This window comes from Salvelinus namaycush, chromosome 35 (assembly GCF_016432855.1).
Source record: "Salvelinus namaycush isolate Seneca chromosome 35, SaNama_1.0, whole genome shotgun sequence".
Lineage (NCBI taxonomy): Eukaryota > Metazoa > Chordata > Actinopteri > Salmoniformes > Salmonidae > Salvelinus > Salvelinus namaycush.
Genome location: NC_052341.1, coordinates 27,538,234 through 27,565,461, shown reverse-complemented (window position 1 = coordinate 27,565,461; position 27,228 = coordinate 27,538,234). Strand labels below are relative to the sequence as shown.

The 27,228-nt window shown below is 42.3% G+C and overlaps 2 protein-coding genes across 5 annotated transcripts; one reads left to right on the top strand and one right to left on the bottom strand.

Moving 5' to 3' along the window:
- Positions 1–586: 586 nt before the first annotated feature.
- asah2 (N-acylsphingosine amidohydrolase 2) lies at positions 587–17,064 on the top strand. The gene is made up of 21 exons (XM_038974856.1): positions 587–813; positions 1,319–1,460; positions 1,695–1,801; positions 2,121–2,264; positions 2,438–2,614; positions 2,825–2,952; positions 3,095–3,172; positions 3,352–3,472; positions 6,908–7,033; positions 7,217–7,306; positions 7,656–7,760; positions 8,336–8,417; positions 8,938–9,053; positions 9,242–9,336; positions 9,639–9,678; positions 14,382–14,480; positions 14,583–14,678; positions 14,774–14,926; positions 15,049–15,105; positions 15,213–15,301; positions 16,416–17,064. Exons 2-21 carry the CDS (start codon positions 1,328–1,330, stop codon positions 16,612–16,614), a joined length of 2,235 nt encoding a protein of 744 aa, XP_038830784.1. The 5' UTR covers positions 587–813; positions 1,319–1,327; the 3' UTR covers positions 16,615–17,064.
- A 1-nt stretch (position 17,065) lies between these two features.
- Positions 17,066–26,637, bottom strand: LOC120029583 (APOBEC1 complementation factor-like). 4 transcript variants are annotated; one of them, XM_038974857.1, is made up of 12 exons: positions 26,512–26,637; positions 23,694–23,837; positions 23,048–23,182; positions 22,827–22,957; positions 22,370–22,608; positions 21,989–22,153; positions 21,772–21,869; positions 21,187–21,466; positions 20,251–20,468; positions 19,915–20,051; positions 18,955–19,091; positions 17,066–18,446 (listed from the first exon to the last, which is right to left on the bottom strand). In XM_038974857.1, exons 2-12 carry the CDS (start codon positions 23,790–23,792, stop codon positions 18,295–18,297), a joined length of 1,791 nt encoding a protein of 596 aa, XP_038830785.1. In that variant the 5' UTR covers positions 23,793–23,837; positions 26,512–26,637; the 3' UTR covers positions 17,066–18,294. The 4 variants fall into 4 exon arrangements, with proteins under 4 accessions (XP_038830785.1, XP_038830787.1, XP_038830788.1 ...); XM_038974859.1 differs by having other exon boundaries at positions 20,251–20,444; XM_038974858.1 differs by lacking the exon at positions 26,512–26,637 and adding an exon at positions 26,322–26,438 and having other exon boundaries at positions 18,295–18,446.
- Between the last annotated feature and the right edge of the window lie 591 nt (positions 26,638–27,228).

The following is a 27,228-nucleotide window of genomic DNA, read 5'->3' as shown; positions in this document are numbered from 1 at the left end:
CTTGTTTCTGAATGTAAAGAATCATGTAATTCTTTGAATCCATTCAGTGTCTTTCCAAGGCAATCATGTTTGAAAAAATAAATTCTGACTAATTTCTTATTTTCTATTGATTTATTTATTACATTGATTATTGCTTGTGTTTTTCTCTGTTAGGGGAATATTAGACTCTCCATGTCATGTAATTTCTTGCCTATTATGCCAAATAGCTGCATTGTGTGGGCTGTCCTTTGACCAAATTGTAGGTTAAGAGAGGTTAACACAGTGAGGTTTAATTGAGGGGTCATGACAATGTCTCTGCTTACTGATGAAGACTGACCCAAATGCCCCTCTCCTCAAATGAAATGTATACCTCAGAACTGTCCTGTTAACCACCCAATGAGAAGAGCTGATTGTGGTGTAACCATGGGAAAAATGTATCCGATAGGAAATAAATCCTATGTAGCACACTTAATCTGTGATTGTTGTATGTATGTACTGAAGAAGTGATCTTTCTCTGCTCAGTTTGGTCACGTGTATATTATTTCACTATGTAATCAACCATATGCATCTATGACCTTTGGAATGAAAAATACTTCTAAGTGATATCTAATAGTTATGTAACAAAGCCACCCTTGGACAAGGCTGAGATTTATTTTATTGTACGAATGGGTTGTTTTCAATACAGGCTGTAAAAAAAATATCAGTCAAGTCATGTTACCTTAGTTCCAGGACTGTACACTATAACCTTGTCGGTCTGTTAGACACAATTCCATTTGTGTTGTCTTTTTCTCCTGAAGATATTGATCCTTTGCTTAAGGAGCGTGTAAACAATATGTGAGTATGACATGCTTTTACCATGTTGCTTTGCTACGTTGAAATGGGATTCTTATGTACGGGTAATGGCATTTTCTACTCCATGACAAACACCCGTTATGCTCTCGTGGTGTGCTATGACGTGTCATTCTGCAGTGAACTAGAAATGATTCTGCTATTGACTGTTGTTATCTTGGAATGTCATTCAATGTTTGAAAGAATTGGAGCTTCAACAGTTGTGATTGCTTGGGGAATATTGTCAATTTAGCCAGTTTCCACTTTTCTGTCCAGTTGCAAAATAAATCCATGCAAAAAAACGGAATGAAATGATGCAGCATTAACAGATTTTATTACGTTTTTCAATAACCGTTTCTTTCTTCTATTTGCTATAATTTTCTAATACAAGCGTATCATTAGTGTGCTTCTGTCAAGCTTTAAGCTGAATGACTTTCGTTCATGAAGCACTTCTCACATTTCTAAGAAGTGCCTCTATTAACATTCTTACCACAATGTCTGTTATGCTTAGCGTTGGGCCATGGCTCGGGGGAAAACGGTGTGCTGTGGCCTGAGCACCCTCGAAGTCACCCTCATGGTCCTGTTTGTGGTCATGACCGCAGTATCTGTGGGGCTCATCTCAGTCATGGCCGTCCACTGGGAAGACCGATTGCGTAAGAGTTCATGTCCGCTTGTCTGCTTTTGCGCATGTGGGCAGTTTGTTATTTTAGTGCGAGATAGCAGGGGTTTATCATGTTGTTTATTTACGAATACGAGTAAACGTTCCTTGACCACATGACTGCCAAAAATGAAATCTACATTCCTTTTATTTATAAAAGTCTAATTCAGAAACATGTGTTTATTTTTGATGGTATGAACAACTGATGTGTAATGTTTTTTGACTACAGAGGAACCAGAGCCTACAGTAAGTCCTACTGCAGGACCACATGAGAACCCATACCTCATAGGGGTGGGCAGAGCAGACTGCACAGGACCCCCTGGGGATGTCCCCCTGGTGAGTGGCAACGGTCCTTCAGGACCCCGGAACTGAAGTTTTATTTATTTTTGTATTTTCTTGACTATTTCATAAAAAGTCATGCATGCTTCTTGCATTACACTAGTGGCGTCTCTTGTATGCTCACAAATCATTGTCATGGAGATGTGGCTGAGATTGACCCACCCACATTGAGAAATACCTGATAAGAATCTGTAATAGCATTTATGATGAGACAATGAGATGAGATCTATGATAAGGAGTCCTCGTTTTTAGTTGTTTACAGTTTGCATTTACAATGCCATAAACCAGGGAAGTTAATGGTATATCTTCATTCCAGATGGGCTATGCGAACTTGGAGCAGACTGCTGCGGGTATCCACACACGCCTCTTCAGCAGGGCCTTTATTGTGGATAATGGGAGCAAGAGGGTGGTGTTTGTGACAGCTGACATCGGCATGGTCTCTCAGAGGCTACGGCTGGAGGTGAGCTACAGTGTACCGAACTACACACACACACGTTAAGCTCTATTAGCTTTCAGAATCAAGGAGGAGGCTGACGGAAATGGAGAATGCAAATGCACTATAAAACACACTCAAAAAATGCATACGTTTGAATTAGTAGTCAGTGTTGTCTCATCCAATGCAATGTGTTTTAGGTGCTGAAGGAACTTGAGGTGAAATATGGTAACCTGTACAGACAGGACAACGTGATTCTGAGCGGCACCCACACACACTCTGGTCTGGGTGGGTACTTCCAATACACCCTCTTCATGATCACTAGTAAAGGTTACATCAAACCCTCCATCAAAGCCATCGTCAATGGAATTGTCAAGGTGCCTGTCCCTATGTCACTCCTGACTGCAATATATAAATCCATATATCGTACTGCCTCAAGTTGACTATATTGATCACGTTTTATGCATTACAGTACTTGAGTTGCATTACTTCGCTATATATGGTATCTAATACAATAAAATGGATGAACTAGTGAAAATGCTGTTGGAGTTTGCGGTTTGACAATAAAACCTTATGTGTCCACTTAGAGCATTGCTATAGCACACAGGAATATAAAACCTGGGAGAATCTACATGAGCAAAGGAGAGCTCGAGGAGAGCAACCTAAACAGAAGTCCTCACTCCTACCTCAACAACCCTGCAGAGGAGAGGAACAAGTATGTTTGTACCATTTTTTTTATACTGTAGCTCACAAAGTATAAATACAGGATATAGCTTGTAGACCAGGCTTGTTCATATTAATGAATGTTTCAGAAATTGGTTTGTATTGTAGACTCTCAATCATACAACCTTTTACAGGTATAAATCCAACACAGACAAGCAGGTCACACTTCTGAAGTTCACAGACCTGGATGGAGATGGTATGGGCATGCTCAGGTAAAAGGAAACACGTTTCCACCTCTTATGTGCATCATACAAAACCAACCTGTGGCCTGTTGGTTGCCAAAATCTGGCTATAATGACTTATGAGACTGGCAGTGAAATGTCTCTGAGGCCCTCTGACCCGTTGGTTCACATTTATCAGACCCATTGACATATGGCACTGTCACTTTCAGCTGGTTCGCTGTCCATGCTGTCAGTATGAACTACACCAATCAGATGGTCAGCAGTGATAACATGGGCTATGCCTCTTACCTACTGGAGCAGGAGAAAAACATTGGCTTCTTGCCTGGAGAGGTGAGGTTTCATTATCCTTGTCCAATCAACATTTTCATATTTAGTATAATAGAGACGTGGTGGCTGTTGGCCGTTTCCCCATTGCAACTACAGAATGATTGAATGTGTGTGTTGGGAGAGTGACTCGAGTCTGTTGAGAGCCTGTGTGGAACAAATAAATAGAGCCAATCTAAATGTTATTTTTCTGCACTTTTGGGCTGAATGTGTAATAAACTTAACTTCTGTAATTAAATCATGTTAATGCAGTTCTCCGCTATGCAAGTTGATTAAACCTAGCTCTCCACAATCACTCGAGAGCTGAGCTTTGATTTCTTTCTTTAACAAAATCAAAACTTTCAGACTGCTTACATATGCAAAACTTGGCTTTGATAAGCTAAATTGGGGTATGAGTTCATTAGAGCTGGGAACATTTCAAGTATTGATTAATAAAGTGATTTTGGAAACTTACATTCATGGGACATGAAAACAAAATAAATATGTATATGAAATGTATTACGTATATTACATTGTGTAATATATGGAATATATAGAGTACCAGTCAAAAGTTTGGACACACCTACTCATTTATTTTTTACTATTTTCTACATAATAATAGTGAAGACATCAACACTATGAAATAACAAATATTATGGAATCATGTAGTAACCAAAAAAGTGTTAAACAAATCAAAATATATTTTAGATTCTTCAAAGTAGCCACCCTTTGCCTTGATGACAGCTTTTCACACTCTTGGCGTTCTTTCAACCAGCTTCATGAGGTAGTCACCTGGAATGCATTTCAATTAACAGGTGTGTCTTGTTAATTTGTGGAATTTCTTTCCTTAACTTCTTATGGCTGGGGGGCAGTATTGAGTAGCTTGGATGAATAAGGTGCCCAGAGTAAACTGCCTGCTACTCAGGCCCAGAAGCTAAGATATGCATATTATTAGTAGATTTGGATAGAAAACACGCTGACGTTTCTAAAACTGTTTGAATGATGTCTGTGAGTATAACAGGACTCATATGGCAGGCAAAAACCTGAGAAAAAAATGCAACCAGGAAGTGGAAAATCTGAAGTTTGTAGGTTTTCAAGTCTTTGCCTATCCAATATACAGTGTAACATTTGGTCCGATTGCACTTCCTAAGGCTTCCACTAGATGTCAACAGTCTTTAGAACCTTGTTTCAGGCTTCTACTGTGAAGGGGGAGAGAATAAGAGCTGTTTGAGTCAGGTGTCTGGCAGAATGCCATGAGCTCAGTCAGGCGTGCGCCCGTGAGAGTTAGCTGCGTTCCTTTTCCTTTCTAAAGACAAAGGAATTGTCCGGTTGAAACATTATTGAAGTTTTATGTTAAAAACATCCTAAAGATTGATTCTATACATCGTTTGACATGTTTCTACGAACTGTAATATAACTTTTTTGACTTTTCGTCTGGACTAAGTGCCTGCGCCTCATGAATTTGGATTTGTGAACTAAACGCGCAAACAAAAAGGAGGTATTTGGACATAAATGATGGACTTTATCGAACAAAACAAACATTTATTGTGGAACTGGGATTCCTGGGAGTGCATTCTGATGAAGATCATCAAAGGTAAGTGAATATTTATAATGCTATTTCTGACTTCTGTTGACTCCACAACATGGCATGTATCTGTATGGCTTGTTTTGGTGCCTGAGCGCTGTACTCAGATTATTGCATGGTGTGCTTTTTCCGTAAAGATTTTTTAAAATCTGACACAGCCGGTTGCATTAAGGAGAAGTTTATCTATAATTCCATGCATAACACTTGTATCTTTTATCAATGTTTATTATTATCCGGCTCTCTGCAAAATCACCGGATGTTTTGGAAGCAAAACATTACTGAACATAACGCGCCAATGTAAACTGAGATTTTTGGATATAAATATAAACTTTATCGAAGAAAACATACATGTATTGTGTAACATGAAGTCCTATGAGTGTCATCTGATGAAGATCATCAAAGGTTAGTGATTAATCTTATCTCTATTTCTGCTTTTTGTGACTCCTATCTTTGGCTGGAAAAATGGCTGTGCTTTTCTGTGACTAGGTGCTGACCTAACATAATCGCATGGTATGCTTTCGTCGTAAAGCCTTTTTGAAATCGGACACTGTGGTGGGATTAACAACAAGTTTATCTTTAAAATCGTGTATAATACTTGTATGTTTGAGGAATTTTAATTATGAGATTTCTGTTGTTTGAATTTGTCGCCCTGCACTTTCACTGGCTGTTGTCATATTGATCCCGTTAACGGGATTTCAGCCGTAAGAAGTTAATGCGTTTGAACTAATCAGTTGTGTTTTGACAAGGTAGGGGTGGTATACAGAAGATAGCCCTATTTGGTAAAAGACTAAGTCGATATTATGGCAAAAACAGCTCAAATAAGCAAAGAGAAATGACAGTCCATCATTACTTCATGATGAATGAAGGTCAGTCAATCCGGAAAATTTCAAGAACTTTGAAAGTTTCTTCAAGTGCAGTCGCAAAATCCATCAAGCGCTAAGTTGAAACAGGCTCTCATGAGGACCGCTACAGGAAAGGAAAACCCAAAGTTACCTCTGCTGCAGAGGATAAGTTACCAGCCTCAGAAAATGCAGCCCAAATAAATGCTTCACAGAGTTCAAGGAACAGACACATCTCAACATCAACTGTTCAGAGGAGACTGCGTGAATCAGGCCTTTATGGTCGAATTGCTGCAAAGAAACCACTACTAAAGGACACCAATACGAAGAAGAGACTTGCTTGGGCCAAGAAACACGAGCAATGGACATTAGACCGGTGGAAATTTGTCTGGAGTCCAAATTGGAGAATTTTGGTTCCAACCGCCGTGTCGTTGTGAGACGCAGAGTAGGTGAACGGAAGATCTCCGCATGTGTGGTTCCCACCGTGAAGCATGGAGGAGGAGGTGTGACGATGTGGGGATGCAACAGGAAATTGACCCAACACACTTCCAGGCTGTGTAAGGGTTATTTGACCAAGACGGAGAGTGATGGAGTGCTGCATCAGATGACCTGGCCTCCACAATCACCTGACCTCAACCCAATTGAGATGGTTTGAGATGAGTTGGACCGGAGAGTGAAAGGAAAAGCAGCCAACAAGTGCTCAGCATATGTGGGAACTCCTTCAAGACTGTTGGAAAAGCATTCCAGGTGAAGCTGATTGAGAGAATGTCAAGAGTGTGCAAAGCTGTCATCAAGGCAAAGGGTGGCTACTTTGAAAAATGTAAAATATATTTTGATTTGTTTAACACTTTTTTGGTTACTACATGATTCCATATGTGATAATTTCATAGTTTTGATGTCTTCATTATTATTCTACAATGTAGAAAATAGTCACACAAAAAAAAAAAACGAAAGAGTAGGTGTGTCCAAAGTTTTGACTGGTACTGTATGTGAAGGACGCCTTACTCCATTTGTATGTGTGACACTGTCTTGTTCCAGGGGCCGTTTGTGGCAGCCTTTGCCTCTTCTAACCTGGGAGACGCCAGCCCAAACATCAGAGGGCCATTCTGTGCCAACACTGGACTCCCCTGTGATTACCTCAACAGCTCCTGTCCCATCGGAGGGGTGTGTACGGCAGACACAAAACAATAGGAGTACTCCATGGAATACTGTAGCAGATGTTTACTGAACAGCATCAGCATGTTTACGTTCTGTGCAAATTCAAAGTTTATGTTCGCATAGAATCCATAGCAAAAAAACACTACCGCTCCAACCTATGTACACCACCTCTTGTGTGATGTTTTCCAGCTAAAAATGTGTGTTGCGCTGGGTCCGGCAGGATCTGACATGTTCAACAACACCAAGATCATAGGAGAGAACATTTTCAAAAGGGCAAAGGTAAGACATCTTACCGGTCACTATGAGTGATATGCCCATTTTAAGTCCATGATCTGTGAAACAACTTTGCCTCGCTGAGAAACCAATTACGTGGATAGATGTTTATCTTCTCCATCAAGAGATTAGTTGAGTTGATGATCCATATCTAGGTAACCTAAGGGTCAAGATCGTTGGCCAGTAACCGAAAGGTTGCTGGTTCGAATCCCCGAGCAGACTAGGCGAAACATCTGTTGATGTGCCCTTGAGCAAGGCACTTCATGCTAATTACCCTGTAAGTAGCTCTGGATAAGAGTATCTGCTAAATGACTAAACTGTAAATGCCTGTTATATTGTTGTCTGCCCCCTGAAGGATCTGTATGGTAAGGCCAGACAGGAGGTTCGTGGGCCCCTCCATGCAGCCCATCAGTGGGTGAATATGACTGACGTGACCGTCCAGCTAAACTCTACACACACAGTGAGAAACCCTAACCTTAATTCTCAACCTAACCTCTGGACCTGTAAGAGCACACAGGGAGCCAAACCAAAAAGTGTGTCGCAAGTAACAAAGAATGCCCTTGATTCAACTTCTCACCTCTGCCTCACTCTTTATCTTGAAACACTAAGAGGATGTTCTAGGCATTGACTTTTATGGTGCCTTGCTTTATCAACATCAGAGATAATGCTGGAAGTATTAAGGATAATATTATTCCCTGATGTCGACTGCAGTGTGATATAACTGAAAAATCTGTCGATGTGCCCTTGAGCAAGACACTTAATCCTAATTGCTCCAGGGTCGCCTTGATTATGGCAGGCACTGGCCGTGACCCCACTCTCTGAGGGTGTCTCAGGAAGATTTGGGATGTGCAAAAAAACACATTTTCAATTCACACATGCGTATTAATACACACTTGTACATGTATGAAATAGGACAAATATAAGCACCCACCTCATTATTATTATAATTATTATAACTGCAGAAGTTTGACCCAGTTCATTTTGATACAGTATGTATTGAATTTTGTGATTCTGACGCTTGTCTCTCACAATCAGGGCAGAACCTGTAAACCAGCCCTGGGCCACAGCTTCGCCGCAGGGACTACAGACGGAGGAGGCGACCTCAATTTCACACAAGGTTAGAAACCTTTCTCTGCTTTTTAATGTCCATTATACACTGAGTGTACAAAACATTAGTAACACATGCTCTTTCCATGACATAGACTGACCAGGTAAATCCAGGTGAATGCTATGATCCCTTATTGATGTCACTTGTTAAATCCACTTCAATCAGTGTAGATTGGTATTTGGTTTTGGTATTTAAGTGCAGTTTGAGTGTCAAGAACTGCAACACTACTGGGTTTTTCACGCTCAACAGTTTTCCGTGTGTATCAAGAATGGTCCACCACCCAAAGGACATCCAGCCAACTTGACACGACTGTGGGAAGCATTGGGCCAGCATCCCTGTGGAACGCTTTCGACACCTTGTAGAGTCCATGCCCCGACGTTATTGAGGTGCAACTCAATATTTGGAAGGTGTTCCAAATGTTTTGAACACTCAGTGTATATTATTGTACTATATTAAGATAATTGTCACGTAGATAATCACTCCTCAATGTACTGAATTGTTCTGAAATGTACATGCTGTATGTATCCAGGAGCTGTTGAGGGTGACCCATTTTGGGACGGAATTAGAGATGCACTGCTTGGAGCTCCCTCCAATGAGACTCAGGACTGCCACCAACCCAAACCTATTCTCTTTAGCACTGGAGAGGTGGGCACTGTTCTCTTTCTGCCTTTTTCCATTGCGGTCCAAGTGCGGCCAGAGACTTTCTATGGGCTTGAACTGTGTCGTTACAATAGGCAAATTGTGTTTCCATAGCCAGAGCTGTGTGTCAGTATACTGTACATGATGTCACCATCGGTGTAATGTGACTGTAACCGTGCTGTTCTCTGCCTTAGATGACCTGGCCCCTCCCCTGGCACCCAAGCATTGTGGACGTTCAGATGTTCACCATAGGACCTGTGGCCATTGTGGCTATCCCTGGAGAAATGACGTGAGTTTCCACTACAGTCTAGTTTTTTTTTTTTTTTTTTTTTTTTTTAACCCTAATAGACCCTAATTAGATTTTCCTCACAATGCTGTCATGGAAAATGCGATTAAGCAACAATGAGTTAGAGTTGGACTTGAGATGGAACAGGTTGTGACTCTGGGGTTGCTGGTCACGCATTCAGGCACACATTGGAAGAACAATGCAAATCAACCTTTAGAGAGAACACACAACACAAAACAGACAGTGTTTGTTTAGCTGACGTGTTAAAAGACATTGATTGAATTCTGTTTACCCATGTGTTGCAGCACGATGTCAGGAAGGAGGATAAGAGAGGCAGTCAAGCAGGTGAGAATCAAATATCACACACATACAAATGTAGGCACATGCACACCACATGCACACCACATGCACTCACACCCACTTATTAAGGCAAATATTCTTTTAGCATTCTTTATGTTTTAAATATGAATGTATGTCATAGAAATCACATTTTATCAAATCACATGGTTCGTATACAACAGGTTTGGACTGACAGTGAATTGCTTACTTAAGGCCCTCCCCAACAATGCAGAGAGAAAGAAAATAGAGAAATAATAGAAAAGTAAAACATGTAATAAAAGACAACACTGAGTGACAATAACTTGGCTATATGGGTACCAGTACCTGGTCCATGTGCAGGGGTACGGGTAATTGAGGTGGGTGTGTACATATACAGTGCATTCAGAAAATATTCAGACCCCTTGACTTTTTCCACATTTTTTTTACGTTACAGCCTTATTCTAAAATGTATTAAATATTTTTTTCCTTCATCAGTCTACACACTGACAAAGGGATAACAGGTTTTTGCAAATGCATTAAAAATAAAAAACAGAAATACCTTATTTACATAAGTATTCAGACCCTTAGCTATGAGACTCGAAATTGAGCTCAGATGCATCCTGTTTCCATTGATCATCCTTGAGATGTTTCTACAACTTGATTGGAGTCCACCTGTGGTGAATTCAAATGATTGGAAAGGCACACACCTGTCTATATATAAGGTCCCACAGTTGACAGTGCACGTAAGAGCAAAAACCAAGCCAGGAAGTCAAAGGAATTGTCTGTAGAGCTCCGAGACAGGATTGTGTCAAGGCACAGATCTGGGGAAGGGTACCAAAAAATGTCTGCAGCATTGAAGGTCCCCAAGGACATATTGGACTCCATCATTCTTAAATGGAAGAAGTTTGGAACCACCAAGCCTCTTCCTAGAGCTGGCCGCCCGGAAAAACTGAGCAATCGGGGGAGAAGTGCCTTGGTCACGGAGGTGACCAAGAACCCGATGGTCACTCTGACAGAGCTCCAGAGTTCCTCTGTGGAGATGGGATAACCTCCAGAAGGACTACCATCTCTGCAGCACTCCACCAATCAGGCCTTTATGGTAGAGTGGCCAGACGGAAGCGACTCTTCAGTAAAAGGCACATGACAGCCCGCTTGGTGTTAGCCAAAAACACTCTCAGACCATGAGAAAAAAGATTCTCTGGTCTGAAGAAACCAAGATTGAATTCTTTGGCCTGAATGCCAAGTGTCACGTCTGGGGGAAACCTGGCACCATCCCTACGGTGAAGCATGATCGTGGCAGCATCATGCTGTGGGGATGTTTTTCAGCGGCAGGGACTGGGAGACTAGTCAGGATCGAGGGAGCAAAGTACAGAGAGATCCTTGATGAAACCTGCTCCAGCGCGCTCAGGACCTCAGACTGGGGTGACGGTTCACCTTCTAACAGGATAACGACCCTAAGCACACAGCCAAGACAACGCAGGAGTGGCTTCGGGACAAGTCTCTGAATGTCCTTGAGTGGCCCAGCCAGACCCCGGACTTGAACCCGATTGAACATCTCTGGAGAGACCTGGAAATAGCTGTGCAGCGACACTCCCCATCCAACCTGACAGAGCTTGAGAAGATCTGCAGAAAAGCATGGGAGAAACTCTCCAAATACAAGTGTGCCAAGCTTGTAGCATCATCCCAAAAAGACTCAAGGCTGTAATTGCTTCCAAAGGGGCTTCAACAAAGTACTGAGTAAAGGGTCTGAATACTTCTGTAAATGTTATATTTCATTTTTTTGCTTTGTCATTATGGGGTATTTTGTGTAGATTGATGAGGGGTTGAGAAATGTAATCAATTTTAGAATAAGTAACAAAGTGGAAGAAGTCAAGGGATCTAAATACGTTCAGAATGCACTGTAACTAGGAATAAAATAATGGATAGTAAACAGCATGGGTGGACGGTGCCGTTCAAGATTTGGGAGGCCAATATTTTTTTTCTTCTAATGCAGCATATTGGATGACTGTCATTCATATTCCATTCACCCAGCTCAATGTAACATCGATAGGTTTAGGCTACTACATGATACTCTAATTTTCCCTATACCCAATCATGAGGTTTCTACAACCTAGCATATGAATGAAAGTTTGCAACACGCAGTTGAAGTCGGAAGTTTACATACACTTAGGTTGGAGTCATTAAAACTCGTTTTTCAACCACTCCACAAATTTCTTGTTAACAAACTATACTTTTGGCAAGTCGGTTAGGACATCTACTTTGTGCATGACACACATAATCTTTCCAACAATTGTTTACAGACAGATTATTTCACCTATAATTCACTGTATCACAATTCCAGTGGGTCAGAAGTTTACATACACTAAGTTGACTGTGCCTTTAAACAGCTTGGAAAATTCCAGAAAATGATGTCATGGCTTTAGAAGCTTCTGATAGGCTAATTGACATCATTTGAGTCAATTGGAGGTGTACCTGTGGATGTATTTCAAGGCCTACCTTCAAACTCAGTGTCTCTTTGCTTGACATCATGAGAAAATCTAAAGAAATCAGCCAACACCTCAGAAAAAACATTGGAGACCTCTACAAGTCTGGTTCATTCTTGGGAGTAATTTCCAAATGCCTGAAGGTACCACGTTCATCTGTACAAACAATAGTATGCAAGTATAAACACCATGGGACCACGCAGATGTCACACCTCTCAGGAAGGAGACGCGTTCTGTCTCCTAGAGATGAACGTACTTTGGTGCGAAAAGTGCAAATCAATCCCAGAACAACAGCAAAGGACCTTGTGAAGATGCTGGAGGAAACAATTACAAAAGTATCTATATCCACAGTAAAACGAGTCCTATATTGATATAACCTGAAAGGCCGCTCAGCAAGGAAGAAGCCACTGCCCCAAAACCGCTATAAAAAAGCCAGACTATGGTTTGCAACTGCACATGGGGACAAAGATCGCACTTTTTGGAGAAATGTCCTCTGTCTGATGAAACAAAAATAGAACAGTTTGGTCATAATGACCATTGTTATGTTTGGAGGAAAAAGGGGGAGGCTTGCAAGCCGAAAAACACCATCCCAACCGTGAAGCACGGGGTTGGCAGCATCATGTTGTGGGGGTGCTTTGCTGCAGGAGGGACTGGTGCACTTCACAAAGATGGCTTCATGAGGAAGCAAAATGATATGGGTATATTGAAGCAACATCTCAAGACATCAGTCAGGAAGTTAAAGCTTGGTCACAAATGGGTCTTTCAAATGGACAATGACTCCAAGCATACTTCCAAAGTTGTAGCAAAATGGCTTAAGGACAACAAAGTCAAGGTATTGGAGTGGCCATCACAAAGTCCTGTCCTCAATCCTATAGAAAATGTGTGGGCAGAACTGAAAAAGCGTGTGCGAGCAAGGAGGCCTACAACCTGACTCAGTTACACCAGCTCTGTCAGGAGGAATGGGCCAAAATGCACCCAACTTATTGTGGGAAGCTTGTGGAAGGCTACCCGAAATGTTTGACCCAAGTTAAACAATTTAAAGGCAATGCTACCAAATACTAATTGAGTGTATGTAAACTTATGACCCACTGGGAATGTGATGAATGAAATAAAAGCTGAAATAAATCATTCTCTACTATTATTCTGACATTTCACATTCTTAAAATAAAGTGGTGATCCTAACTGACCTAAAACAGGGAATTTTTACTCAGATTAAATGTCAGGAATTGTGAAGAACTGAGTTTAAATGTATTTGGCTAAGGTGTATGTAAACTTCCCACTTCAAATGTCAGAATAATAGTAGAGAGAATGATTTATTTCAGCTTTTAGCTACAGCTACTGGCTGTAGCTTATGCTTTCTGTACTAGATTCATTTTCTGATACTTTGATTGGGTTGACAACATGTCAGTTCATGCTGCAAGAGCTCTGATAGGTTGGAGGACGTCCTCTGGAAGTTGTCATAATTACTGTGTAAGTCTATGGAATGGGGTGAGAACAATGTGTCTCCTAGGTTTTGTATTGAAGCCAATGTACCCAGAGGAGGACGGAAGCTAGCTGTCCTCTGGCTACACCATGGTGCTACGCTACAGAGGGCTGTTGAGGCTACTGTATACCATTGCAAAACAGTGTGTTTTCATCAATTATTTGGTGACGTGAATATATTTACTATAGTTTTATCTAAAAAGGATAACTTTTTTAATGTTTTTAATCATTTTAATTTGTATTAAAATCACTGAGGAGGATGGTCCTCCCCTTGCTCCTCTGAGGAGCCTCCACTGGTAAACAGTAGCAGCAGTGTATGTGACACTGATGAGTCCAAAAAGTTAGTGCAAAAAGGATCAATGGAGATAGTCGAGTATCTATTTGGTTAACTATTTAACTTACTATTTAACAGTCTTATGGCTTGTGGGTATAAGCTGTTCAGGGTCCTGTTGGTACTGCGTGCCATGCGGTAGCAGACAGAACAGTCTATGACTTGGATGGCTGGAGTCTTTGACAATTTTTAGGGCCGTACTCTGACACCGCCTGTTATAGAGGTCCTAAAGATCGGAGTGCCCTTGCCAAATCTTTTCAGCCTCCTGAGGGGGAGAGGCGTTGTCGTACCCTCTTCACAATTGTGTTGGTGTGTTTGGACCATGTTAAATCCTTAGTGATGTGGACACCGAGGAACTTGAAGCTCTCGACCTACTCCACTTCAGCCCCATCGTTGTGAATTACATGATGCTTGTGTATGTGTTTGTTGATCAGGAACTGGAGGCCCAGGGAACATTCAGTAACGCAGAGGTGGTCGTCGCTGGCCTGTGCAACATCTACACTCATTACATCACCACCTATGAGGAGTACCAGGTACGAGAGAACAAGCGATTTTGAGTGATATCAAATCACTGCTCCTGATCTGATGTGATCACTAAAGGGCCCATAGTCACTGATGAGTATTGTTTTCTACAGATCCAGCGTTATGAAGGAGCTTCCACCATCTACGGGCCTCATACACTTTCTGCATACATTCAGAAGTTTAGGGGCCTGGCCAAGGCCATTGCAGAGGTGAGGACCACATCTGTACAGTACATGTACCGGCTCCTGTTACAGTGAATGTCCTTTTCCAGCTGACTGCATTTCAACTTCTCCTATGCTCACAGGGTAAAGAGCAGGAGCTGCCCAAGGGTCCTGAGCCCCCGTTCTTCAAGGACAGTCAGCTGTTCAGCTTGCTTCCTGCTGCGGCTGTAGACAAAAAGCCAATCAACACCACGTTTGGAGAGGTTTTAGAGCAAGTGGACCCAGAGTACACGGTTGTAAGTCTGACTTGGTCAAAATGCTATGAGCTGATGTTTTTAAAAAACTTGTTTACAACATCAATACTGAATCTCCTCAGCATATGAAATGCAGTTCAAGGGATGTTAATGTATTCCTGTAGGGGGATGTTGCTTCTGTCACATTTGTTGCAGGGAATCCAAGACACTCAGGAGATATGGTGAGGCCGCAATCTTACACTTAACTAGTATCATTGATGGCATTATGCTTCTTTAGATACCTTGGTTGTATAGTATGTAGCACATCACTGATACCATGTCATTTCAGAGGGACAAGACTTTTGTCACTGTGGAAAAGTATCATAACAGCACAGCATACTGGGACGTCGTTCACACAGATGCATCTTGGGAGACAAGGTAGAGCACTGTTCATTCAAATTTCTTATTTCATAAACACTCTATCAGACATAATCCATTTTGTTAGAGCTTGATATCATTTTAATGGCCGCTGTAATAATTAGCGGCACCTGGAAATCTATCTGTTCAGTTTGATTATTTTATCTGACAAGCACAGAATGCTCATTGGGCATTATTCACATCGGGCCTTATCTTTCAAGGACCACTCGTTGATAATGTTGTGCTGAGTCAGCACCTTGTATCTGATTATCACCACAGCTTAACACACAGGCTGCTATTAAAGGGATATTGTGAGATTCTGGCATTTTAAGCCATTATTCTACTTACCCAGTCAGATGAACTCGTGCAGTATGAAGGAAGTTAGCGGTAGTTTCCGAGCCAATGCTGACTAGCGTTAGCGCAACGACTGGATGTCTACTGGTACGCTGGCATTGCTACTGTACCTGTAGACTTCCAGTCATTGTGCTAATGCTAGTTAGCGTTGGCTTAGTTGTCTCGCGAAACTACCACTAACTTCCTTCATACTGCACTCAGAGACATAAAAATGGTATCCACCAGTTCATCTGACTCTGGGTAATCTCGCAGTATCCCTTTAAACACAGGCTCAAATCCAGGTTCACAATGACGCACAAGATGCGTCTAAAGAAATCATGAGGATGTAGACAGTGTATTTTAATTGACTGAGATTATTGATGGCCGAGTAGGTCGTTCATTGGCAGAGTTCGGCTGCGACGTTAATTGAAAGCATAACATGTATTTTTGAGAGGAGCATTGGTAGGTTGGGCAGGATGATTGGTTGGAGGTGGTCTTTAGAGCTTGTATAGCCCAATTAGGGTTAGATTCAACCCCTGTTCAATGGGGTCAGCATTGGTCCACTGACCTCCATGGTGTGGTCATGATGAGTCTAAAGCCTGATATATCTGTGTGACAGTAACGAGGTCACAGTCTCTTTGAACAGCTCAATCAACATAATCCGGACGACATCAGGGGTGGAGGTGGGGGGAGGGTTTCAATGGAGGGTGTGAATGGAGGGTGACACTGACCCCTCATGTCCCCCGTGTTCTTGTTTTCTTTTCTCTCTCCTCTCCTCTCCTCTCGTCTCCTTTCCCAATAGGTTTCACTGGGTGAAGAATGGAGCGGAGAGCAATGCTACCATTGAGTGGCACATCCCTCTGTCAGCCCAGGCTGGCTCCTACAGGATCCGACACTTTGGACACTACAAACAGCGGAAGGGATTCCTAGAGACTGTGATCATGGCGTATGAGGGTGTGTCGGATGTCTTCAGAGTCTCCAAAATAACGTATAATTACTAACCACTGATCATTTGAATACGACAAGACCAGCAGTGGAAATAAGGCAGACGATAGTGTGCACTTCTAGTGGCCCTGATATGATAAAGATTGTATGTTCTCTATTTCAATGTAATACAATGCACGTACAGTACTAAAGCATTAAACAAGACCCATGCTTCAAAACAAAACCGGCCTTTGGGTTGACGTGCAAAAAGCCCATGTGCCGAATGGGGACTACACTCTACAAGGTGTGAGGGGAAAATACGTGTGATTTTGAATGAGAGCAGCTTCATTGCTAGTCTATATTTCATCTCCCATGGAAGTTAAGATAATTTGTTTATGATCAGTTTATTCACATGTAATTATGTGCAGTCCTAATTCTTTTATAGAATGAAATGATTTGAAGTATTGTGACACATTTCTTAGTTATATGTAGAAAGAAAGAGTTGTAATAAAGTGAAGAAAGCAGTTCTCAAAATGCAGCTGGTTTATTCATCATGGGCAATTGCAGTTCATGACACGTTCTAATTACCCAAGCAGTACCACATGTAGTTTCACAAAAATGTACCCATTTCTCCTTAAATTTCAGATTTGCATTTATTTCAACCCTTTATCATTTGCTTTTATGGGATTTCAGAGAAATTATTGAGGCACAGAGAATTTGAAATATCCAAAAACAATATAACTATACAAATAGTGTTGGATTTCTGGTATAAAAATACGTTCTAAGTGCTATACACACTTTAATACTGTCACTGCTTAGGCATTATCATATTTATCAGTGTCGTTTCGTGCCCTGATAAGTGTGTTAACACTTCCAATGTCCATGCTCACAAGCCTAGGTCGGGTGTAAGGTAATAATGGGAATAAGCAAAACAGAATGACGTCGATCTCTGTTCAAGATGATCGTCCATAGCTAACACTCCAATGTAAAGACATTTTTTTACAATAAATATCCCATGGCTAAAACAGACACGTTTGCACAGACTTCCATAGACAACAAAACCTTAAAATATTAAAATAGGCAGTTCAGCTTCACAGCTTGTGGATGGTTTTCATTTTCTGCACACTATAACATCGGAAAAGAGAGGGAAACAAATTCTCTGTATGCATCTGTAAATACTGAGACACAAATAGCAGAAAAGAAACCCCCTTTTCCACACATCTCACCATCAAAAGTGGCTGAACTACGCCAGTGTTTTCAGTCTAACAATGTACAACTGTGCAACAACATCAAAAGGCACCTGCAGCAGATTTAGGTAGAAAGTAAAGGTCACCATTGAAACTATGGCAGAAATGGTATCCCTGACATTTGCAAACTCTACTTCTATCAATGATTTATGAGGAAATATAAAGACTTTTAGGGACAATTGAACAAACTTGAAAGGGACACTACAACCTCTATTGGGTCAAAGGAAGTCACTAGTCCGTCACTATGAACCAGCAGCTGTGTCATAAAAAAAGATGATTTGGGAAAAAATAATTGGCCGTCAAAATAATGATAAAATACATCATAAGCAATCTACTTCTGACAATTTGCTAACTCTACAACATCTAATTGTGGTCCTCTACCACTAAATAGATCAACACAATCAAATGAAATTGACATAATGGATACTACATAAGTTTTACACAGACTGAGAATGTATATACTAAGAAAGAATGCTGGTGACAGACGAGGTTCCAGGATGGCCCTAGAACTTAGAACACTCCATAACCGTCTCCACGGGTTGCCACGGCGAAGGCCGGATAGCCCTCGTAGGTAGCGTATGCTGTCAGGTCCTGGCCCAGGGTGACAGCCTGTTTGAGCTGGGAGGCAGCTACTGAGGCTGAGGTGTTCGCTATTGTGTAACCTGCAGATCAGGAGAAATGACGTACATTTAAGTAGTTTAATCTCATTTCTTGCTGTTATTGTGTCTGTATGATACCTATTTTCTAGAACCTATCACAAACTAGCACTTGCCAGAATGTCATTAATGAGGTTCCAGGGTGGCACTAGAACTTAGAACACTCCATAACCGTCTCCACGGGTTGCCACGGCGAAGGCCGGATAGCCTTTTGGTTTGGTTAGTATATGTAGTGTATACCATTATGTGGTTCTAGGCTAGCGACCTACTCTAGAGAAAGGGTTGGATGATGGTTAGTCTTATTGACCTTTGGGGGAGGCAGGTAGCCTAGTGGTTAGAGTGTTGGGTCTGTAACCAAAAGGTTGCTAGATGGAATCCCGAGCTGCCAAGGAAAAAATTGGTCGTTCTGCCCCTGAACAAGGCAGTTATCCCACTGTTCCTAGGCCATCATTGTAAATAAGAATTTGTTCTTAACTGACTTGGCTTGGTAAATAATAAATAAATTACAACATACCTGGGAATGCAGCTACTGCTGCAGAGGAGGCCTCAGCGCCCTCTGTCTGCAGCCCCAGGGTCTGCAGGGCATGCTCCGCAGCATGAACCTTGGCCTCGTCCACAGCTGTACACAGCTTGGCTGGGGTGAACGGATGCCTGGAGGAAAGAAGGGAGAGAAGGTTAAAGAAGTTGATGTTGTATGTATGTAAATGGTATGTAATAGAAGAGCCCAGACACTTGCTCTTTTTGCGATTTCACTTGGCTTTAGAAATTGACCACACTAGCGATAGACTTCCTCATGCTTATTCAGCGGTTGTGTCATTACAATCTTTATCCACAACGTTTTTTCCATGTTGTGTGACTCGACTCACCTAATCATGATCTTCAGTTTAGAACGCAATTTGATTAATCAGCTGTGTTTGCTAGGGATGGAGAAAAAGTGTGACACCAATCAGGCCCTGGAGGACTGGAGTCGCCCACCCAGGAGCTAGAGCCTACCTTTCCGTGTGCGCATGCGCGAGCTACACGGAAGAAGTATCGCTCGAGTCGCACGCACCACATGCCTGACATGGAATATAACGTTGCGGATAAAGTTGGGAATGACACAATTTCATGTGTGCGACATCTAAAGACCTGCATCGCTATACTGAGAGCGTTGCCGTTTCTAAAATGACAATGTTTGGGTGTTTTCGGAGTCTTTGTTCATGTTTTATCTGTGCCCTTGCAACTTCTTAACGAGCACGAATAGTTTTATTGCTGGTGGATTACGTTTGTCAAAACCAAGTGGAATCGCAAAGAAGGTGTTTGGGCACTTCTGTAACATGCCATTTACATCCAAAATACAGATTTGGTAAAAAAAGAAAAGGTGAACTTCTTTTAAAGGTTATGTTATCCAAAGGGGTCCTTCGATATAGGAAGCCACTACTGAAAACATAACTGATGTGTGCAGTAGACTCCAAAGTATGGCTGTGTTTCTTACACATTAGGGTATTGGGTGGCCAGAGCCGGAATGGTGACTTTGTAGAGGAACAGTTGCCTTTGATCAAGTCCGATGGCAGAGTGAAGCTGGTAAACTGGCTGCCCCCAGTTGTTCTTCTGGCACACATCCTCCAAGATCTGGAAGATAGTATACGAATCGATACATATCCATAGATCAATCAATGATATGACATTGTTTTTCTGCATCATTCAATTATTGAGTGAGCAGAATTCTGTATACCTTATTTAGGGCTAATACGTAAGTGTGTGGGTGCATGTGTGTGTTTGTTCCTCATCATGCAGTTCTCATGCATTGCCTCATCCGGGAGGTGTGTACCTGTGGCGCATGTTTGATACCGGGAGGCTTCATAGACACAGGGTTCATGGGCGTGAGCTCCATGCCCGGCAGCAGGTCAAAGAGCTTGTCGTCGGGGTGCTTGTCTGTCTTTAGTTGGTAGGTGGCACAGCCTCGGCCTACACCTGCGTAGGCAAGGTATCCGCGACCACCCATTCCGCGCACCCCCGCTGCCCCTACAGGTACATTCATGTAAATTTCTAGGAATGCAAGAAGGCATTAAATCCAATCAAAATCACCAGAAATCACCTGGGGGCCATCAAGACGATGTAAACACTGATTATGGTGTCATCCAGGCCGGCACAGTACAGCGATTCTCATTTTCACCGCTTAAAGCTGTGGCGTTATTTTGATTATTTTTTTGGGTCGTCATTCATTTCAGTGATTCCATTTTCAACATGTTCAATTCCCCCCAAATCCAACTTAATTGAATGATCGCACTTGTCATACTAGACTGTAATATGCAGCCATGGAGAGCACATTTTAAATGAGTCAGACATCCCAAATTGCTTTCTACTATAAATAAAGCAGTACAGTGCTAAATGCATGAAAATGGGTAACTTATCTCTATTAGGAGATCAAACATAGACATAAATGAAAGAAAATATACTGTATCATTGCAAAATGTGTATTTAGTTCCAGCCTTGTTTAACATTTGAATTAAGTATTTTAGAACATGCTGTGATTAAAACCATTCATTGCAATTTAGACCAAAGTCATTTCAGTTTAATCTTTCAGTGAAGTGCTGATGTTGGAATCTACCCATCGAGGCTGGTTGGATTTGGATCTCTCAAGTGATTATAGCAGATACCATTGATCAAGTCAGGTACTCAAAGACAAAGATTGGTAGATAAATTGCCATATATATTTGTGTCTCACTGATTGTCTGTGGAGAGGAAGCAGAGAGAGGGTACCCACCTCTAACCGAGGGTGTGCGCACCAGGCCACGGCCACCCACATGCCCCTTGGCACTGGGGAAGCGGAACTGATTAGGAATAGCAGCATATGCCTGTGGGGCGTAGAACACTGGGGCACCCAGGTAGGCTGCTGAGGGATCATACACCTGGCCCAGTGTGTAGGTGTACTCCCCCTGGAGCAGGGCCCCACCTCGGCCACCTGTACCCCGGGTGTAGCGCACATAGTTGTCCTTATCCACCGGCTTGGCCAGGGTCACCTCCACGGGAGAGCCATCCACCAGCTAGGGGAGGAGTTGACATTTAGTAACTGTTCAGTGTAGAGGATGGTTGTGTGGCTGGATCGTGCATTGTTGTGTGGCTGGATCGTGCATTGTTGTGTGATATTGCTTGGTTCTGGTGGCTGAGTGGCTGGAGCCTGACTCTGATGTGAGTTTGATTCCCACATGAGTTGCATGTATTGATATTGCGTGTATGGTTAACTGGGAGTCACTTTAGATAGAAGCACGTGTCGTCATAACATTACATGTCCTGGGATAGACCGGTGCGAGAGAGAGGCCCGCGAGAGAGAAAGTGTTAGAGATTATACCTTTCCGTTCACTGCGTCCATGGCGCTTATCGCGTCCTCTCTCTGGGTGAAATGGACAAAGGCGTAGTCTCTGATCTTCTTCACTCTCTCTACAGCACCTGTGGATCGTTAACATACATCCGCTTATCAACCCCATTACAACACACGGTCACGTACAGAAACTCGTTGTTGAACCCAAACGTGACACACTATCCGGCTGTACTGTAACTGAACCTGCCTGGTTTGATGCTGTTGAACTCCTTCTCGATGGTCTCTTCTGTAGTAGCCAGCATCAAGTTCCTCACATAGAGAATCTTCACCGTTGCCATGGTGTCCTCGTCCACTTCCACTTCAGGCTCCGCCCAGTCCACAGCGATGGCGTGTCCCCACAGCTGGATCCTCCCTGGGGAAGAAGATCAGGAAGTTCAACATTTCAGCCAATCAGCCCACCCAAAGTCGTAAGACCCAAATTGGTTTTCATAGTCAAAAGTCTCAAAGTTATCATCCAATATGATATACTATATCCTTCCATAGGATTATGTTACAATGATGCTGTTTTTAGACTGACTGCGATTCTCAGTACTATGACTGTTAATAGTATAAAATAAGGGCCCAGTACCTGGCAGTAGTTTCCTCCTGGCCATGGCTGCAGCACGGTGACTGTCGTACTCCACAAAGGCGAAGCCCCTGTTCTTGGTCTTGTCCGCAGCACTGGGGTAAACAATCACCTCCAACACCCCATCTGTCACTTTCTTCATCTCCATCAGGATCTCCTCTCTCTTCTTGGATTTGGGGATACCCCCCACAAACAGACGACAGTTGTCCACACTGGCACACACTCCTAGGAGTCTTCCGTTCCTGGAGAGGAAACAGATTGAATTGAATGGGAAGATTGATTTAGTTTGTCAACAATGTACACAATGAAATCCGATATCTTTGCTGCATGCTGATGAAGAGAGTGTTCGTAGTCCTGCAATGAGTTTTCCATGACTCAGGCATATGTTTCTGGTAGCTGACCATTAGGCTTCACAGGGCTTTTTCTCCATTTCATTTCATTGTGTCATGTGATTGCTTACCTGATTTCATAGTTATTGAGCTGTTTCATGGCGGTCTTAGCTTCATTTTTGGTGGTGAAGGTAACAAATGCATATCCTCTATTATTGCCGTTGAAGTCCATCATCATCCGGACCTCATAGATCTTCCCAAACTGTGGGTAGAAAGGGGATTTATTTTGAAAACAAGGACATACAACAGGTTACACTTTGGCAACCGTTTTAAGTCGGCAAACATCTCTTACTTTCTCACAGAGGGGGACCAGCTCATCCTCGAAGAGGTCCCTGGGTAGCTTCCCCACAAAGATCTCACTGCCCCTCTCTGGGGGAGGGCCTTCCCAGCCTGGAGGGGGCCCGCCGTACCTCCTCTGACCATTCTCCTGTGGACACAACTGGAATGAGTAACCAGCAGCACAGGGTTTGTAAGGATTTCCTACCACTTCAAAGCCCTTTTGTAATGCAGGTTTCATTCCGAATGAGAGATTTGAGCATTCATATAGAAATCTCCCTGATATCTTCATTTGGTATGATCTTGTAGTTGTCCACAAATTGCCCAGACAATCCGCATAGCAATAAAGTATGAGCTGTAGAATCACCAATCAAATGAAATTGCCAGGGGCCAGACTGCAGCAATAACGGCCAAAGGGATCCAGTCGTTTGTCTCTTCCACCACAGGGTGGTGCCCCATTATCACTTGTCATGATCGAGGCCAAGCGAAAATAGGTTTGAAACTGATGGATAGGCATTGGATTTTATCAGAGCCCCACTTCATTGCACACAAACTCTATAAAGAAGGATGACTTTTGTGCGGGGGCCATATGATAGTATCCAACACTGTGCATTGGCCATATACTGGGTGAAAGGCCTAAATGATTGGGGTCTGGTTCCTACCTGCAATAATTGATATCCTGTGCGCTGAATGAGTGCACGCAGCGACACCTCTTTCTGCATGCCCGTCAGTCCATCCCCGGATTTTTGATTAGATTCCATTGAGAGCGATTGTCAGCAATAAATCAGCAAAATTAGGGGTGCTCACTGAAATTAAATCACAATTCAGAACACATCAGTGACATCGCTGAACAACCCATACAGTTACCTGACTGAACTGGAGCTCAATAGGTCACCAAATCACACTGTTACCATGCCTAAGCCTTCTTTTGTGACTATTTTCACTTTTTAGGCATAATCTCTTGAACTGGTTCAGACCTTCAGTAATGTATCACACTTATAGCAAGACAATTGTGCTCTGTATTGTGAGAAACATTTGCTCATAAGTACAATTTAGCCTTTACAGAATGATTGCCTTTACAGAATGATTACCTTTACAGAATGATTACCTTTACAGAATGGTAACCTTTACATAATGATTACCTTTACAGAATGATTACCTTTACAGAATGGTAACCTTTACAGAATGATTACCTTTACAGAATGATCAGGTATGATTTTGGCTGAATAGCACCTCCAACATGTACTCAGTTGTTATGCACTAATGCCATTGCTCCATGTCATGACGACATGTAGAGAGAAGCCTATTTCATTCAGTTCCCTGTCAAGGACAGCTATGTAATTATTAACGAAACTCAGCCAACCACAGGAACAGCAGACCACCACTGAGGCCACTTTTGTCTCAATCTATTCCACCCCACTCTCTCATGTACTGTTACATAAGACATACATGAAGTATTTATGCAACAGCTTTGAATAAGGGTCCCTTAATCAAGCCTTTTGATTTTCAATGGCCAATCACAAGACACAAGACGCCCAACACTAGCACACTATAGGCTACTTCAAGATAATCCTCTTTTGTTGGTAAGAGGTTGATTAAATTATCAGGACGATACAGTAAACAGGCAACTCTGAGTGTTGCAATCATTTCCATCCTGATTGAGAGGCCTGTCTCTGTTTCTTTCTACACATATGGATCAAAGAGAGGCCTGCTAGTGACGACAAGGCTCCACTCAGAAGGGGTCAAAGGGTACGTGAGGGGTGACGGCCACTCAAACGATCTTCAAACTTTCTCAAGTGCCAATCATGACGGAAATTATGATATCATGCACACACTGTCTTTTTCACCTTGAAATGTTTCCAAATACAGTCAAACCAATCTCTCCTTTAAGAAAGTGAATTCTGCCAACACACACAAGCCCACAGATGGCTTTGTTTTCACAGTTCACTCCTCATCACTCTCCTCAACGGCTGTCTGGAAGGCTTTGTTGTAAATGTCAAGACACCAGGCAAAATATGAAATACTGGAGTAGACCTGCTCTCGGGTCGAGCACCATCCTTCACCGACAGTCAAGCCAGAGGTGATATGGTTTCACTCTCTCATTTCAGATTTCAGATTGTTTGTTCACAATGTCATCAGTAACAATACTGGGACCCAGGTCATGTATTTTCATCTGTGAATTCAGTATTAGCTGCCATTATGATACTCTCCAGGCCTGTGTCTAGAGAGATGAGTTATTGCCTAATCATTCGCTAGCAGAACATTAGCGTAGGCAGCCAGCCATGGCAACATCACTCTTCTATTCCCTGACCAAGAAACACCCTCAATGAATCTCTACTGTCAAATATGAGGTATTGGGTTACGCGGGTGCCACTTTAAGCCTAGGTAAACACCTGGGGAGGAAAACGGTCTTTATGTTCTATTTCTGTTCTGGGTGGCTTGGAGAGAAGGCGTTGTTATGAGGGTAGGCCCTGAGTGAACATAATACTACAGAACTCCATTACACTCTCTCTCTTTCTCTTATTCTCACTCTGTCTGGGGCTCTCTTCACGATAGCCTGGTTACCGTTTGCGTAAACAAGATAACTAGACGGAGGCTTATCTGGCAGTGATCAGTACCTGCTTTTAGGAGCTTTGTTGACTGAGGCTAAATACACACAGGGCTGAAGGCCACTGGGTTGGCCGCTGCTGCTGCTGGAAAAATTAGTCCGAAAAGATTTATAATACAAATGATATCAAATAGTTCAGACTTATATACCTTTTGGAGTCTTTAGTCACACGTTTTATGAATTATCTTTCCTTTTGAGAAAAGCCCCTTTAATGTTTACTGGGTTATGTGTTTTTTCCACTGGACTTCGAAGTTAAAATGGAGCTATGACTAAGGTTCCATATGTTCATTGGCATCTGGCCTACATACCATACCTTACGGTATGTATGTGGTAGGTAGTGGTAGGTGTATTTAATAGGATTACATTTCAGTTGAAAGAGCTACTGTTAATCAGTTTGTCTTATCTGAAACGGTAAGCCCCCTACTGTGAACACTATGCCCTTACTGTCATAGAATCAACAATTGACAAATAAAAATGATATACCGGCTACAAAAGTATAAACGACTGAATTAAAATGACCATTTCAAATGTGGCTTTTCCCCGCCAGGCATGTCACACATGTGACACCTTCAACATCAACACGATTAACAGAAAATGACACCCCACTGTTTGAATCAAAGATGTTTCCAAACATCTACATGAAACCATCTAACCGTGCCTCCCTCTCCCTCTGCTTTCTTACCTTGACCGTGTCCTCAGAACCATACGAGTCACCCAACACAACATTTGACCACAGGTGATCAGTTAGATCTGTCACATGAAAAACATCCCCAGTGCTAAGAGAGCAGATCTCCAAGGGGAGCTTCTTTTTTTTTTACAAGACTTCAAAGCAGCAGACACACAGCAAGGAAGAGTTAGGGAGCAAAGCTTACCTGAGCAATTCCAGAGATCAACACCCGGAAGACTCAGTCCTTCATTCTGGGGAATTTAGCAACGTGTCACTGGGGTGATTCTGTCATCACATCATATCAAACTCCAAAGGTTCACTGTCCCGCAGCTGCTTTATGAGCCTGCAGGGTTAAACTTTAACCAGCCCTATCTCTCTCTCTGCCTCTCTGCCTGCAGAGAGAGGAGCCCTTTGACCAGGGACAACAAGATCATGGTGCTCTCAGCCAGACACAGACTCACTGCTCACTTAACTAAAACACCACATTATATACTCTCAAGTCAATATGATTATTTTTTGTAATATTAAATCACGGTATTAACCATAACTTTTGACTCAGGAATACAGTAGCAGTCAAAAGTTTGGACACGCCTACTCATTCAAAGGTTTTACTTTATTTGTACTATTTTATACATTGTATAATAATAGTGAAGACATCTAAAGTATGACATAACATATATTCTGGAATCACTTAATAACCAAAAAAGTGTTAAACAAATCAAAATATATTTTATATTTGAGAGATTCTTCAAAGTAGTCACCCTTTGCCTTGATGACAACTTTGCACACTCTTGGCATTCTCTCAACCAGCTTCACCTGGAATACTTTTCCAACAGTCTTGAAGGAGTTCCCACATACGCTGAGTACTTGTTGGGTGCTTTTTCTTCACTCTGTGGTCCAACTCATCCCAAACCATCTCAAT